Source organism: Rhineura floridana, chromosome 1 (assembly GCF_030035675.1).
Source record: "Rhineura floridana isolate rRhiFlo1 chromosome 1, rRhiFlo1.hap2, whole genome shotgun sequence".
Classification (NCBI taxonomy): domain Eukaryota; kingdom Metazoa; phylum Chordata; class Lepidosauria; order Squamata; family Rhineuridae; genus Rhineura; species Rhineura floridana.
This window is the reverse complement of record NC_084480.1, coordinates 96,192,677-96,209,354: the sequence shown is the minus strand read 5'-3', so window position 1 is coordinate 96,209,354 and position 16,678 is coordinate 96,192,677. Positions and strand designations below refer to the sequence as shown.

The window sequence follows — 16,678 nt, the reverse complement described above, 5'->3', positions numbered from 1 at the left end:
ATTTTCCTGCTGGCAGGCCTGTTGGCCCTGTTCTTGTATTTTTAGATATTTCTCTACAGACTCGCTGTGAATGAACTGGAGAGTGGGAGGGGCTTGACGCCCCTAGTCTTGACTTCAAAGACATTCTTGCCTTCACACGATAGGTGGAGCTAATACCCGCAGTGATGGCCGTCCTCATATGAAAATCACCCTTCAGATGAGACCAATGGTCCATTCCGCTTGTAGTGTTTGTTGAAGGTGGATGGGTGAGCCCAGGTGGCGGCTTTGCAGATTTTCTCCAGTGGGGCATCCTTGTGGAGTGCTGCTGTAGTGGCAGCCCCTCTAACTGAGTGTGCAGTGATCCCTAGAGGGAGAGCTCTCCCTTTTGCCTGATAGGCCTTAACTACACAATCCCTCACCCAGAGGCTGATGGTGGACCTGGACACCTTTAATCCCTGCCCCCCTTGTTTAAAAGACACGAACAGGGCCTCAGACCTCCTGAATGGTTCTGTACGGTCCAGGTAGATCCGAAGTGCCTGCCTGACATCAAGTTTGTGCCACTTCTTCTCCCTGCGATGGACTGGGTTGGGGCAGAAGTTGGGTAGAGAAGTTGTCCCCTGTGGAACAAGGAATTGACCTTGGATAGAAAACTGGGATCAGGGCAAAGAACTACCTTGTCTGGATGAAAAATGCACAGCTCCTCCCGGATGGAGAGAGCCTCCAGTTCCCTCACCCTTCTGGCTGAGGTGATTGCAACCAGAAAAACTGTCTTGAGGGTGAGGTCCTTGATTGGTATTGAACGTGCCGGTTCAAATGGATGTTGTGAGAGAGCTCTAAGGACTAATGAAAAATCCCAGGAGGGAAACCTGTGCTGCACTGGAGGTGACAGCAGGGTTGCCCCTCGGAGAAAGCATTTGACTCGAAGGTGAAAGGAAATGGAATGGCCTCCCACCGTTGGAAACACACTGCCTAGGGCCACCGCCTGTCTCTTGAGCATGTTGGGGGCTAGCCCCTGGTCCAGACTGTCTTGCAGGAAGTCAAAAATGGTGTGAATGTGGCATTCCGTGGCAGGTACTGTTTGCGTCTACACCACCTTTTGAACGCCTTCCATGTGAGGTCATAAATTATCTGGGTGGTGGATTGTTTGCGAGAAGCCAGAATGGTGGAAACAACCCTCTCAGACAGCCCCTCTTTGCTTAGCCACTGCCGCTCAGCCTCCAAGCTTGAAGCTGGAGCCACTCTGGGTCTGGGTGAAGGATGGGTCCAGTCTGGAGGGAAGGGTGAGAGGAGATCCAGTCTGGAGGGAAGATGCCACGGCAGACTGGAGCTGAGGTCCACTAGGTTGGAAAACCATGGTCTCCGTGGCCAGTGTGGAGCCACCACTATCACCTGGGCCTGGAGAACTCTGATTCTGCACAGCAGCCTGGACAGAAGAGGTAGAGGTGGGAAGGTGTAGAGGAGTCCCCAAGGCCAGGGGGCTGACAGGGCATCTATGTCCTGGGCGCGTGGATCCCAGACTTGTGCATGAACTGGTCCAGTTGGGCATTCACCAATGAGGCAAGCAGGTCCATGCATGGGAGCCCCCACTTCCGAGTGATCTCTAGGAACATGTCCCAGTGAAGGGCCTACTCTCCCTGGTGGACTTGTTCCTGGCTCAGCCAGTTGGCTTGTGTGTTCAGGATCCCCTGTACATGTATGGCTGAAATGGAAGCCAGGTGCCTTTCTGCCCACTGGAACAGCAGGTTGGTCTCCCTCTGAAGAGGGCCTGATTTTGTGCCACCTTGTTTGCAGACATGTGAATTGGCTGTGACGTTGTCGGTGCGTACGAGCACATGAGTCTGATAAAAGGTAGGAACTCCTGGAGTGCTAGTCGGATTGGTCTGAGCTCCAACCAATTGATTGACTGGCACAGCTCCAGCACTGACCACTTCCCCTGTGCAATGCTGGAGCAATAGGTTGCCCCCCCAGCCATATAGGCTCGTGTCTGTGGTGACTATTGAGACTGTTGGAGCTCTGAGGGAAAGGCCTTTCTCCAGATGAGGTAAACATCCCCACCACTGGAGGGACTCCCGCACATGCCTTGGGAGGGTGCTGAGCCAGTTCTGGTGTGAGGTGATCTGGTCCTGATATGGAAGCAGCAGCCACTGCAGGGCTCTTCAGTGGAAGCACACCCACGGCATTGAGTCTATGGCCGCTGCAGCTGAGCCAGTTCCATCAGAGGAGCCTGGCTGCCTTACAGGTACGTGTGCAGCTGGCGCAGGAGCTTGTCCGTGTGATCGGTGGACAGGAAGAGCTTGCTTTGAGCTGATGACCACTCCCAGATGTTGAAGGCACTGCTGGGTGGGCATTAGATGGCTCTTGTCGCTGTTGATGATAAAGCCATGGTTCTCCAGACACTGGATGGTAGTCTGGAGATCCCATTGCGCCACTGTCGCTGAAGAGGCCCTCACCAGAAGGTCGTCCAGGTAAGGCTGTACGTGGACATCCAGAGTGCAAAGGTGTGCCACTACTGCTATCATTATTTTGGTGAACACCCGCTGGCCAAGCCGAGGCCGAAGGGCATGGCCCTGTATTGAAACTGGTGGTGGCTATGTGCAAAGCAGAGGAAGCGTCTGTGCTGCTGGAGAATGGGGACATGCAGGTACGCCTCTGTGAGATCTATAGATCCCAGGAAGTCCCCAGGTTGAATGGCTTCCACAATAGACCTGAGTGTCTCCATCTTGAACTTCTTTGTCTGCAGGAAGGGGTTCAGGAATTTTAAATCCAAGATGGTGCGGTAATTTCCATTGTGTTTGGGAACTGTAGAGAACACAGAGAAGACTCCTGAGGACCGCTGATGCTCTGGCATGGGTTCTATGGCGCCTATCTCGAGGAGGTGAGAAATGGCATCCAGGGTTCTCTGCTGCTTCTCCGGCTGATGAGATGGAGGAGCTGTCCTCCATCTGTCCTGCGGGATGGTGGTAGTAGCCAGACTGGATGGTGCTCAGTATCCATTTGTCTGAGGTGGAGGCCACCCAGGCATGTGCAAAAACTTGAAGTCTACCCCCCACCTGGGCCGTCCTGGCGTCATGCATGGCTTTGCTTGACACTGGCCTTGGGGTTTTGACAATGTTTGTTGCCTCCCGCGCCACTGGAGGGTATGGAACCGGTGCGCTGGCGGGAGGAATTCCAGGAAGAGTTCCAGGACCCCTGGAACTGACGTGTAGTCCTGTAGGTAGCTGGATAGCCCTTAGGATGAAAGGAATGTGAAGCCTTCTTATGGGATTTGTCATCCTTCCTGGGAGTGGAAGGAAGAGCCTTCTTTTTAATCCTTGGTCTCCACCAGGTGGCGCTCTAGAGACTTGCCAAAAAGCTGCCCACCCAAGTAGGACAGAGCTGCAAGACTGGCTTTGGAGTTATGGTCCACTTCCCACTGTTTCAGCCATATATTGCACCTTACTACCACTCCATACCCAAGAGCTCTTGCTGAGTATTGTAGGCTATCTAAGGAGGAATCTGCTAGGAATTCAGCTGTTTTTGCCAATTTGTGCAGCCCCTCCCTGACATGTCTGGCATCGGGAGACACTTCTAATAGTAGCGCTTTAGCCCACTTTACCGCAGCCGGTGCCAGGAAGGAGTTGGCTGCCGAAGCTCTCATGGCCAATGCAGATGCTTTGTGTGTGCATTTAAAGATAGCCTCACTGCACCTGTCACTTTGGTCTGAAAGAGTATTTGCTCCTTCTTTGGGAATAGCTGTCTTGGCCCCGAGGGCAGACACAGGCTCGTCAATGGCCAGGATCTGAAGAGTAGCCATGGTCATGGCAGGAAGAGCATATAGCTTCTTGGACAGAGCATGAGGAACTTTGGATTTGGCTGGATGATCCCATTCTTCCTTAACAATGTCCTTGAAGAACTTCAGAAAGGAAATGACCACCTTCTGATCCCCTGACCTGGGAAAGATGTCTGAAGATCCCTGTTCCCCTTTCTCTAGTTCCCCCTCCTGAGGAGTTTCCTTAGGGGGTTCTAACTGAAGGCAGGCCATAGCCTTAGAAAACAAAATAGGATAGGAGTCAAGAGAATACAGCCTCTTATGCACTGGGGATGGTATAGGGGAATCCTCCCGACAGTTCCCCTTCTTCCTTTTCTGAGTCTGATGCAGCAGATGACAGGGGAGCGTCCTCCCCCCAGGAGCCTGGGCTACGGGAAAGGCGGTCAGGTGGGAACCCAGAGCTGGAACATCTTTTGTATTTATCTTTGTGTGGTTTAGGGTTCTGTAAGGAGCCCCTTCTTTTACTCTTCCCCCTTTCCCTAACTGGGCTGGCCTCCCAGGAGGAGGAAAATGAAAAGAAATCATGGCATCGTGCCCTGGAGTGCTTGGAGCCTTTTCCCCCCCTATGTGCACGGGCCCAACACTTGGCTAAGGAAGCCCCTGCCTCCTTCATCATGGCCTTGTTAAGCCAGGCCAACACAGCTGAAGAAGTAGAGGGCTTATCTAGATGGTGAGATTTGGCATGCTTTTTTCCTGCAGGAGCCACGTGTGTATCTCCCCCCCCCCCCCGGCTGAGTAGAAGGGAGCTGGGAAAACTAAACTATTTCAGGCTGGGAAAATGAAACTATTTCAGGCAGGGAGTCTAGCATGCTTCCCGCCACTAAGGTGAGGGTGACTAATGGATTGCCTAATTGAGATGTAGATTCTCCCCCCCACTCAGGGACTCATCTTCCTCTGCAAACGCACGAGAAGGGCAGTCTCTTCTCCCAGGCATAGTTAAAAATCCCAGCTGAAGAGGGGAAAAGGCTGGGGCTGGAGCTGCCCCCTCCCCCCCAATTAGAAAAAGAAAGCTTAGTGGCTTTACCTGAGAACAATGTGGCAAGGAGGCCAACCACACTTAGTGGAGGCCCATTGCCCCAGGGTGGTTTTGAATCAACAAAATGCCTTGGATAGCAAAAGACCAATCTCTGCTCCTCCAAGGTCTTAAAATGCTCCTGAAAGCTTCCCTCTCCTTGGGACGTGAAAGAGTGTTGGATCAGGGACAGTAGGGGGTGGCGCGAGACAGATCCCGGCCTCAACTGCTTCTAGGTGCTTCAAGCGCCTCTTCAGAGAGAACAATCCCTCTCTTCCTCCCTCCAATCTGGCTATTGAGTGAGGGCGGGAAGTGAAAGAAGAGAAGCAGAAGTCTGTGCACTTTGACTACAGTTGATGATGATAAACTCTCTGAGAAGTGCAGAAAAAATAGCTAAATCTGTTCCTGAATCCCTTATGGGGACCCTGGAGGAATAGACTGACTGTTGCTTGCTGAAGTCAAAAACTGGAGAACGGGAGAAGGTTCTTCCCCTTTGGCCAGCCACCAGCTAAACTTTTGTGTTATAGTGCTGACCCTGCCTCCAGGAGAGTTAACCCATTCCTATCTGCTCCATTCCTCTGCTGACCAAGAATAATGCTTCTACCATTTTTAAGGCACCTTCGTCTCACAGCGAGGACAAGGCCCTTTCCCTTATGGTAGAAGAGGCAGTGCTGACAACTTTTGACACTAACACAACTTAAGATAAATCTGCTATCTCTTTTGCATGAAGAGGTTTGGCAGCAACAGGGCAAAGGAAGAGCTACACAGTGAGGCCCAGTGCAGCACTACCAGGAAATAGCTCATACCTTCTCGTCCATGTGCATTTTGTTGTTATTTTCCATCTGGAAGTTATGCAGGGTCTGAATTCTGTCAATCTGTTCACTTTGTTTCTTTAGTTCTCCTTGGAATTCATTCTTTTTTAGTTCTACAGCACCTTGTTCTACCGCTGCCCTGCGAACCCTGCCTTCTAGTTCCATTATATGATTCTACGAGGCACGAGATACAAAAATTAGTAAAAGTTTGAAGTCTTTGTTCCAAATGTGTGTAATCAGAATTTAACTTCCCATTCCATGCTTGCAGAAAGCAAAATTGGATTTACCTCTCTATCTACATACATACACAACTGCCAGTCACCTCTGGGCCCTCCCAAGCTCTGGCTGAATTGCTTTACAAACATGGAGTGGGGTGGATGGTAAGAAAAAAATCACTGGGAATATTGATAATCAATGCAGATGTGAGAATGAAGATGGTTCTTTGGGTTAGGGGCAGACAGAGTTGTGTGTAGCTAGCAGGAAGTAAGGCAGAAACACTGGGTAGAAAAGGAGCACAGGAAGAGCAATATGCTGCTAGTAGGAAGGAAGACAGAAAATGGATGGGGGCAGGGGCCAGGGAGATGGATGATGATTTCATGTATTGATTTAAAATAGCCAATCGCAACTTAGTTTTCAGGTCCATTTGCATTTATATGTGTGGGCAAGCACATACACAAGAGACAATGGGAAATAGCCTGTACATTTGTATATCAGGCAACAATGGTAACATAAAGCTACACAATTTCCTGGTTGAGCAGGATTCAGTATTTAGCTACTGCCATCACAATCTTCACCCAGGCATTTTTCTTTTCTCTCACTATTTGCTCTCATGGCCAGCATCCAAATATCTGTCAGGTATAGTGATTTGGAAACCATGCAGTTGTTTTTAAACATCAGGAATTAACTACAATTCTGAAGAAAGGGAAATATCTTTGATGGTTCAATCAATTTGGAAAACCAATAGAAAAGCAATACCTGCAAATCAATACTCCGGGAACTTGCAATCCAGTAATTGAATCCCAGCACTATTATACAAGCCACAAGTGCTGCCACTAGGAGAGGTGGAGACTTCATCCCGCGACGGCTATTTCCTAGTCCCACCATCTCAAAGGGAAGATACAAATCTCTGTCGGTTTAAAGAAAAAAGCTTGATTTCATTTTCCTTTGTTGAGCTTGTAATGTTATCCAAGTGACACTACAGCCACTAATATCCCAATTACTCTGAAGTACACTGTTGATTTTAGCACATATATAAATTCCAGCACTTATTTTACAGCAATGGATAAGCAAAGCACAAGTATAATTTGTAAGCAGAATATTCTAAAAAATAAAATAAAGTGTTGATTATTGTGAAATATGACAGAAAAAAATTATCTTGGTATAGTTATCTTTAATTGTATCTCACTGAGTAGCCCTGTGGTGGCTGCTAGGGGAGGGGAGAGCTAATTCAGCTGGAACACTTGGGAGCCAATGGTGGGCAGGTCATGCCATATCAGTGTTACACAGGAATTGTCTAAATTATACACTTCTTATTTGGAGAGGAGAAGAGACTAAACTATTCTACTCCTTAATTCACAGAGCACATTGTTACTAGTGATATTAATCAAGCAGTAATTGATCCTTTTTGCACATATTATGCTTGTGTCTGCATCTACACGGCTTACAGACACACACACACACAGCAACTGTTTAGCAGCATGAGCAAACTTCCATATTACCAAAACCTGCTCAGCCCTGGAAGAAATGGTGGACAATGAAATGATAGTTTTAACTAAAGTTCTTACTATAACCTATTACTGTAATCCTTGGCACAAACAATATAAAGCATATTGGACCATTTTGTTCATTAATCGCTCAGCTTTCCTCGGAAATAAGGTATCTCAAGATGCAATGCAACTAACCATTTACTAATACGTTTTAAGTACTTATAAGATGATTGCTTTGTTAACACATCCTTAAAAGTAACAAGATACATAATGGAAGTTAGGAAATTTATAGAGCTGAATTAGTACAAGCCTCAATGAAATTAATAAAGCCTGAACTAAATTATATTAGATTCAGTATGTGAGCTTTACCAGTCAGACACATTTTTATCCATTCCATCTTGTGTGGATCTTCACAGAGAGGACTGCCTTAGAGCAAGAGGAAAGTGCCTCTTGCTTCACCATAGAAGCAGATTTTTTTCCACTCATGCTCAGATCCAACAATAGTTGTACATACCTCTCAGTTTTGAAATTAGACTACACCATGCCTCAGCAATTAGGGTTGCCCTTGAAATCTGTTCAGAGATTAGAAATGGTAAAGAATGCAGCTGACCATCACCTGGAAAGCAGGCAGATTGCTGGATGAAATGACACCAGGGTTCCAAAGTCAGCCTTCCAAGCACACACTTAATAAATGGATGGATTTATTCTCTAAAGCCAGGGGTGGCTAATCTGCAGCCCTCCAGATGCTGGACTACAGCTCTCATCATCCCTCACTATTAGCCATGCTGGCTGGGGCTGATGGGAATTGGATTCCAACAACATCTGGAGGGCAACAGGTCTATCAATCCTACTCTAAATCCTAAATAGCCTCAGGCCCTACATACCTTGAATAGCAGTGCAACTTAGTAATGATGGAAGACAGGCTGCTCAGAGGCAATAGCAGCCTCACAATGTTATTTTTGCCTTGCATCATAGCCTGTCACTGGTACCACTCTGGACATACATAAAAAACTTATTAGGAATGAAGTGCCTTTGTTTTCTCTGCCAGCTAGTTTCAGCAAGGGGAACAGTGCCTCAGTCACCGTAAAGAATAAGAAGTCAATTAAGAGGCACTTCTACCATGACATGATCCTCCCCTTCACCTACGACAATGTAGATGAGTAACTTGCCAGGGTGGATCAAGGATGCTAATTATCACTATCCTATCCAATGTTTCAATGCAATCTTTGTGTCCAACTAAAAGCAGGACTTTGGTAATTATCAAATATAAAAAGTGAAGGCAAGAAGAGATATGGCCACTAATGAATACTTCTGAGCTCTGTCAAAGCCAAGGAATCTTCCAAACAAGGCATTTTTTATAAGCCAGTTGTTTAAATAACCAAGGTTACAAAGACAAAAACACACTATTTTGTACATGCACATATGCAGAAAATGTGTACCATTTATATATTTTGTCATACTGTGAGCTGTATTGATCCAACTGCATAGGACAGAAAGCAAATTGTCTACATTAGGTAAGCCCAACAATAATAAAATATGCTGTAAGTCAATTCTACTCATGTCTACTTCATGCTGCACATCATACTTGAAAGAACTTCTGCCACAAATAAATGCTATTTATCTGATGAATTATCTAAAAGTGTAAATCTGACAGCATAAGGCTGGTAGACATTGCTTACAGATGACTTGCTTGAGTTCCTATCATGAAAACCTGAAAGTCTTTCCCTAGAGGCACAATTTCCATATGGTAGGAAAAGAGAGGCAGGCCTGGTAAGCACATGCTAAACAGAAAATATCAAGCCAATAATGAATACTTCAAACTCTATGGGAGTTGCATAATACATGTGAGAAATCACTAGAATATTAAGTCAATGTTTTATTTATTTATTAAATCTATACAGCCACTCATCAATAAATATTTCTGGACAGCTAACAACAAAACATTTGTAAAATGCACAATAATTAAAAACAGACAGAAAAAAATCCTCACAACAGAAAGAGCGTTTAAAAAATGTACAGACCAGACTAAAGGATCCAACAAGCCAGATGTTTGTAAGGAAAAGACCAGCTGCCAGTTCATAACCCTGAGAACACGATTGTATTCCTCTGTGCAACAGAAGAAGCAGCTGTGACTTCTCCTACCCACTTCTGCCCCAGTCACACTGCCTGGCACTCTTTTCTGCCTGCTGCATATTCTTTCAACTCTGTGGAACTCTACTATATCCAGCCTTGAGTCCTACAGAGATGAAGAGGCAGGGAAAAGGGTAAACCACAGGAGATGACAACAGGAAGAATGGAAAATTAGTGGCTTTGTAATGAGAACTTTTGCAAGTTTTACAGAGCAATCGTATAGATGGTCACCCAGAAGTAAGTTCCATTGTGTTCCGTGGATATTACTCTCTAGAAAGCTTATCTAGCATTACAGCCTTAATTCTGTAGTTAAAATAAGTATGTTAGATGTGATTGATGTTGGTTTGTGTTATGATTACTTGAAATTTAAGATTTATTGCAGTAAGGTATGTTCCATGCTTTTTAAAAACAACATAGATTGTTAAATTATAATCTGTAACAATGTGTATTATATATAATCTGTATTTTCCTGTATTATGGTTTATTTATATAATTGTTGTTTTTTCAGCACCCTCAAAATAGGTCTTCACCAGAATATGTTGGTCATTTTACCACTTAACTGCATTTCATATTTTTCCCCAGTACCATTTTGAAGCTTTACCACTCTTTTGCTTTCCTGCTCAGCCTAGAAGCCTCCATGTCATGATCCAAATATCTGCAAACTTACACTGGAGATGTGTCAAGGGTTGCTAAAAGTGACATTTACTCACTATTTGCTCTAACAGTCAAGTTTCCTTTTGTAAAAATAAAAGTGGGAAGTTAATGAGTAACATTTATAGCATGACTGCTTTACAATCACAACTGGATAGTTCTCTGAAAAAAACATAATTTGGTGGTAATGCATACTGAAATGTTCTACACATAGATGTTCTACATACTTCTTCTATCATCTTTTCAACCTTGCTTTCCCTTCACCAGCCTCCCCAATATCTTCTCCCCCTCTTCCCACAGCCTCCCAGCAGATCATTGTTGCTTTGTTTTGTTTTGTTGTGTAAATTTGTATAAATGTTAGCAGAGATTGTCAACTGTCTGAGATGCTGTGTGCCAGTGTGTGCGTAGCAGTTTCATCCTCTGCCAAGGGTTCAGGATCGGTCAGGATTTCATACAGATCCTCTCTTTCCAGAAGTGCAGTCATTCGAAGACTCCAAACCACATAATTGTCCTTCTCCAGCCTCGGAATGCTTCTCTTAATTGTTCATTCTTCAGCCATCCTTTCCTATCTTTTGTTCTGCTTTTCTTTCTCTAACTTAAAATCTCCTTTTGTTGATCTCTTTGTAGATTACACACAGTATTTAGCCTTTTTAGCTTTTAGGCACAACTTGCAATTCAATTTAGCTTACTGGGCCAGCCATAACCCAAGTTGTGTATATTGGTATAAATGTTAGCAGAGATATTCAATGGGTCTGAGATGCTGTGTGCCAGTGTGTGCACTTACTTAAGAAAGCAGGCTTTTACCCTGCATTGAAATCACAGACTTAAGACTTAGTAAAATAAGAAAAGCCACTTTATTTATAGAAATACATAGTAGATAGAAAGGCTTACCTAGTTCTAACTAACTAACTAAGTTGGAGGCGTAACACGCAGGTTTGGGAGTTGCCCTCATGGCTCAGGAGGGAGAGAGCAGAGACAAAGGTGTCTCCTCTCTCTGGAACAGTTGAAGAAGAGAAGAAGGGAAAGATCAGAAAGAGGAGGGGCAGATAAGCTTCCCTAAGCATATCAGTCTAATAATGGAAGGAAGTCAGTCAGAGCATCACAGGTAAAGGTAGTCAAGCCTTGCTATCTGGAGGACCCTAACTCTATCTCCCTTCTGGAACATAAACAAAAGAACAAAACAGGAGTGGCTCTTGCCCCACTTCCAATATGTTTCAATAAATTTGGGGTACCTTTTAAAGGCACAACGTTATTTTACATCTCCAGTACCTATTTATGCACAATGTAAAACAAAAATACACACAAAAAGGTTAACTTGCATCCTAAATTAACTTCTGGAAATATTCTCACCCTTCCTTCCCCCAGCAGCCACCAGTATCCCCTAAAAAATGTGGGATGGAGTGAAGGGCTTACTAGGGGGAGGATATGGCAGGAATTTCCTTCCAGAAATTACCTTAAAATGAATTTATTTTAGTGTCCAAGCTGTCATATGAATTCCAATTATTTTTTTAAAAATCACTGAAACCAAATATATTCACCCATCAAAGCATCATAAATTTCAATATATAATTTTATATTGTGATTGTCACCTTGTCAAGAACCAAAGACATAATCTGCCTGAAATTTAATTTTTAAGGAGGAAATCCTACCCTCACCGTAAAGCCTGCTGAAGCATCTTAGGATGCCATATAAGTGCTGTTCCACCATGGGAGGTCATTTATTCCCCTGGCCTGCTACTAGTGTAGATCCTCAATGGGAGGGAAGAAGAAAAAGCTTCTCATACACAGCAAAACAGCAGGACAATGACTGCGGTTGTGATTCCAGCAGATCTTATGTAAAGTGATTTAAAGTTATCTTAACCCCATATACAACAAAGTGATGTTTGGATTGTTGATATGTAAGTTGCATAAAATCTATAAAGGGAAAGTAAAATATTATTGATTGATTGATTAAACTTCTATCCCACCCTTCCTCCCATATACCTTCACTAATTATCAACATACAGCATACTCCAACTGTAGAATAATGCAACTCTCCAAATAAGTAGACTCTCCCCCTCAAGATGTCACTTACTATTGATCTTTGTTTGGAAAACATACTGATTTGGCATTGTCTTTCCAATACTGCAATTAATTTATCTAGGTGAAGTTCATAAGAATAAGATGGTGGACTGCTGCCCACAAGATGACAATAACAGTAATAGTTACTGTAAACCACCCAGAGAGCTTCGGCTATGGGGCGGTATATAAGTACAATAAATAAACACCAGTGTATTATTGAAAAATGTTTGTTTTTGAAATTTTCCCCTGTTCAAAACAACTGGATTCTAAAGGGACAATATGTCTTCTCTAATGGTATTTCGTAAAGCTAATGCTAGTGTCATCTTTCATGTATTGCATTTCAATTATTTTAATTAATGGTATTAATCTATGTATTATTGGAACAAAAGGGGAGATTAAACTGGCAATGCAGCCACATGCACACTGGGTGTGGGCAATACAAACATTACATGACCAAAAAAAAAGCTAACTTAGCAGTAAAGCAAGTGAAACTTGTCCATCTAAACTGACAAAATGATGTTAAATAGATGAGCAGTAAAAAGAGGGAGGGGGTTAAAATAATTTTGAATAAACGTAGTCAGATTTTCCTATTTGCATAGCTGCTATATAACCCAATTCATAAATCAGAAGTTTGGTTTTAGTTTAAGATTAAATATATAGAAATTGGATATTACATTCTGAACGTAGCGATTCTGAACATCAAAAAGGAAGCAATTCATTGTTGTCATGTGCCTTCAAGTCAATTTTGACTGATGGCGACCCTATGAATCAGCAACCTCCAATAGCATCTGTTGTAAACCACCCTGTTCAGATCTTGTAAGTTCAGGTCTGTGGCTTACACCACACAGCTATTCAACACAGTTTAACAACTGATCTACAAAACATATTCAATCCCATCACAAAAGCACAAAGACATATTTATCTCAATATATGTCACAACCCGAAGCAGTGAAAATATCCTATCTGGACCATTGATTCAATGATTTCTTGCATAAAGGAAACCACAGGGTCTTATTCACAAGCCATTCCTCTTAAAAGTCAACAAATGACTTCAGAGTAACTGGATTAATGGCAAAAGAAGTATAAACAACTGCTCACTAGAAATGGAGATTATTCTGAATTTATGGAATGATTTTCTTCAACCAGTATAATTAAAGAGATATCACAATCTACATTCATCTTGTTTCCATACTTTCAGAGTGCCAACGTCAACACTGGTGGCCTCCTGAGTAACCATGACTGAGCAAGTTGAATTTTCCAACCATCATGAGCTACATCACTTACTACTCATGTCATATTTCAGCCTCAAGTAAGTTTCTGTTTACCTTCTCAAGTCAAAGGATCAAACCAAACTTTATAAAAGAAAAAAAAAAGGTTAAAATCCATAATTTTGCTAGGCTGCACTTCCTTGCTGCTTAGATGGACAGGGAAGCCCGAGCCCCCTCGAGGCATTCAAAAAGCAAAGGTGAGGCTAAAGCCAGGAAGGGGGAGACACACATCCCTGCAGCGCCTGCTCCATCCCCCAGCCTTCTGGCTTTAATTGGGAAGGTCTGGAGACAGCTTAGAAAAGTTTGAAACGGAGGGGGCTAAATTCTCTTAAAAGGGTCCTCCCAACCGGGAACACGGAGTCCCCTTTAGGCCTTAAACACAGAGAGAGTTCTTGGGCGTGGGGGAGACTTCTACGTGGATTCAGCAGACCGTGTCTGGATGCCCGCTTCAGACCTTCCCGCTCCACCCGCAAGCCCGCCTCCTTCCCGTTTGAGCCCTCACACGTTCTTTTTAACTCTAACCCATCCCTGGAGAAGGCCCAGGGAGATTCTCCCCACTCTCGACGCCACCCCACCCCTGAAGATTAATTGTAGAATAACACATGTGCAGTAGTGTAGTGGAAAATTCAGAAGTGGAGGGTCCCTTCATGATAGCCACAGCACCTCCCCCCCTTTTTGTTGCTGGGTTGAGAAGGCCTTCTCCCACAACAACAGACGTCCTTAGGAGCCAATACGCATGAAAGGGAAGAGTGTTAGCTACTGAGAAGAGTCTTCTCAGTAGCTCACTTACCTCCTTTCACTCTGATTAGCTCCAATCAGCAGGAAAGGAGAAGGAACCATGTCAGAAGATTCTTCTCAGTGGCTAATGTACTCCCCTTTCATGCTGACTGGCTCCTAGGATGCCAGAGATATAGGTACCCTGTCGGGACCCCGCTCCCAAAAAAGGAAGAGGTCTGAGACCCCTGGCGACTACACCCCAGCGCGTGTGTAGGTCCCAATCAGAAACGAAAGAGAAGGCGCTGGAAATGACAGGCGAAGCCAGAAGCCCCGCTATCGAATCGCGAGGACATTCAATAAAAGGGGACGTCTGTGGCCCCTTTTTCATATTAACTGGAAAGATCTTTTCCCCATTTCCCGGAGGAATGAGACTCCGGGGAAATTTCCCTTTCCTCAGCACTTTCTCCTCATTCCTCTCCCCCCCCTCCCCACTTCACCAGAACAGCAATAGCATTTCCTCAAGAACAAAGCAGGGAACGAGGAGAGACTGTCTAGCTTAGCAGAAACTAGGTGCCAAGAGGGTCACTAGGGGAGGGGCAGAGATGACGAGGGGGAGAGACGAGAAATGGAGAAGGTCTTCAGGGGGCAGCCTGACGAACAGAAGGGAGGAAAGCGGGGAGGGGCGAGGGGTTTGGATGACAGACGAGGGAGCCGGCGGCAATGAAAGGCGCTCACCTTCCTCGCCCCACGCCGCCTTGTCCTCTTTAAGCTGCAAGGCCCGCTCTTCCTGCGGGCCGGCTTAGCAGGAGGGCAACCCCCCTCCCCGGAGGGGAGAAGGCGAAGAAGCTGTGCTCGGTAGGTGTCTTCCTCCCTGCGCCTCCCCACGCACGGAGCGTCTGGCCGTGGAGAAGAGGAGCGAGCGCCTAAACTGCCGCTGGTGTTGCAGGAGGCACTGCGGGCAGAGCAGGAAGTGCAGGCGGCCGACGGTGAGGAAGCTACGGGAAGAGCTGCTAAGGTTTGCGAGGCAGGTTGCGTAGAGGAGCTCCCCCTTTCGCCGCGCCGCGGAGGAGAGGCGGAACGCCTCGGTGTGGGTCTAGCACACGCTTTGCTGTCCCACAGGTTACCCCCAGCGGCGGCAGCGCGCGCGCTCTTCACAAAGAGAGGTGCAAATTATGAAGAAGGAACTGCCCCCCACAGCACCTGCTCCTTCCCGCCAGTCGCCTGTCGCTGGAAGGTTTCCCCACTAATAACCTCGTCTTGAGTATGGTTAGATAGCCACTAGATTAAAACAACGGGAAACTTTCTAGGGTTGCATACGAAATACTGTTGTTGTTGTTATGTGCCTCCAAGTCCACTACGACTTATGCGACCCTATGAATCAGTGACCTCCAAGAGCATCTGTCATGAGCCACCCTGTCCAGATCTTGTAGGTTCAGGTCTGTGGCTTCCTTTATGGAATCAATCCATCTCTTGTTTGGCCTTCCTCTTTTTCTACTCTCTGCTGTTTTTCCAAGCATTATTATCTTTTCTAATGAATCATGTCTTCTCATTATGTGTCCAAAGTATGATAACCTCAGCTTCATCATTTTAGCTTCTAGTTAGAGTTCTGGTTTAATTTGTTCTAACACCCAATTATTTGTCTTTTTTGCAGTCCATGGTATCAGCAAAGCTCTTCTCCGACACCACAATACTAGCATTCATTAAAAATTAAGATGCTCATTACACACATATACATACAATTTTATTATAGGATTTTTTAAAAAGTCCTTCAAATATCCTTTAAAAAGTGCAAAAGGTACAATAGTCCAAAAAAGGGAAGAAAAATGAACAAGAGAAAGGACTGTGAATGGATTACAACGAGGAGATATGCCATTTTAAAATGCAGTATAACTGATCCCAGACATTATTGATCAAAATGACCGATCTTTAACATTATATGATTGACTAAAACTTGAATGATACAGAGAAGATTAGTACACAATGACACATAAATTCATGAAATAAAAATTAAATAGTATGACTGGCAAAATTTCAAACTCTGTCTTCCACAGGAAATCTGTTGTTTCAAAATGTCACAAATGTCTCCCAGTGGCTTTTATGCAAGAACAAAGCCTGATCAGGTATAACCCAGACTTTCAATACTGCTAACATCTTTAACATAATCCTAACATGCCATTCAGCCAGTGGAAGCAACTTTGATTCCCCCCCCAGTATTTATCAACTAATAGCTATCTGCACCCACCAAGAGATTACTCACCAAGACCTTGTTATTCATTTATTAAACTACCCTTCATATGGTTATTGGTGCATTTAAACTGGATATAAAAATAATTTTAAAATCTCTTTCAGTGCTTATGTTGACTCCACAAATGCATAGATGGGTCAGAACTAACCTGGAAAGAGGTCTTGGGGTCATGAGGGATAGTTAACTGAAAATGTCAACTTAGTGTGACAATGGTAATGGAAAAGGCAAATGTAGTGTTGTAAAGCCCTTATCTCTATTGTGGACACATTTTGGATACAGTTATAGTTCTT

At 44.6% G+C, this 16,678-nt stretch overlaps 1 protein-coding gene across 1 annotated transcript in view; it reads right to left on the bottom strand.

Moving 5' to 3' along the window:
* GOLM1 (golgi membrane protein 1) overlaps positions 1 to 15,238 on the bottom strand; it is a 33,799-nt gene extending 18,561 nt beyond the window's left edge. Inside the window, exons 1-3 of the mRNA XM_061626755.1 lie at positions 14,879 to 15,238; positions 6,587 to 6,737; positions 5,606 to 5,785 (exon numbers count right to left, since the gene is read on the bottom strand). Coding sequence (XP_061482739.1) covers positions 5,606 to 5,785; positions 6,587 to 6,715 — 309 coding nt within the window. The 5' untranslated portion in view covers positions 6,716 to 6,737; positions 14,879 to 15,238. The remainder of the gene's footprint in view (positions 1 to 5,605; positions 5,786 to 6,586; positions 6,738 to 14,878) is intronic.
* Positions 15,239 to 16,678: the final 1,440 nt, after the last annotated feature.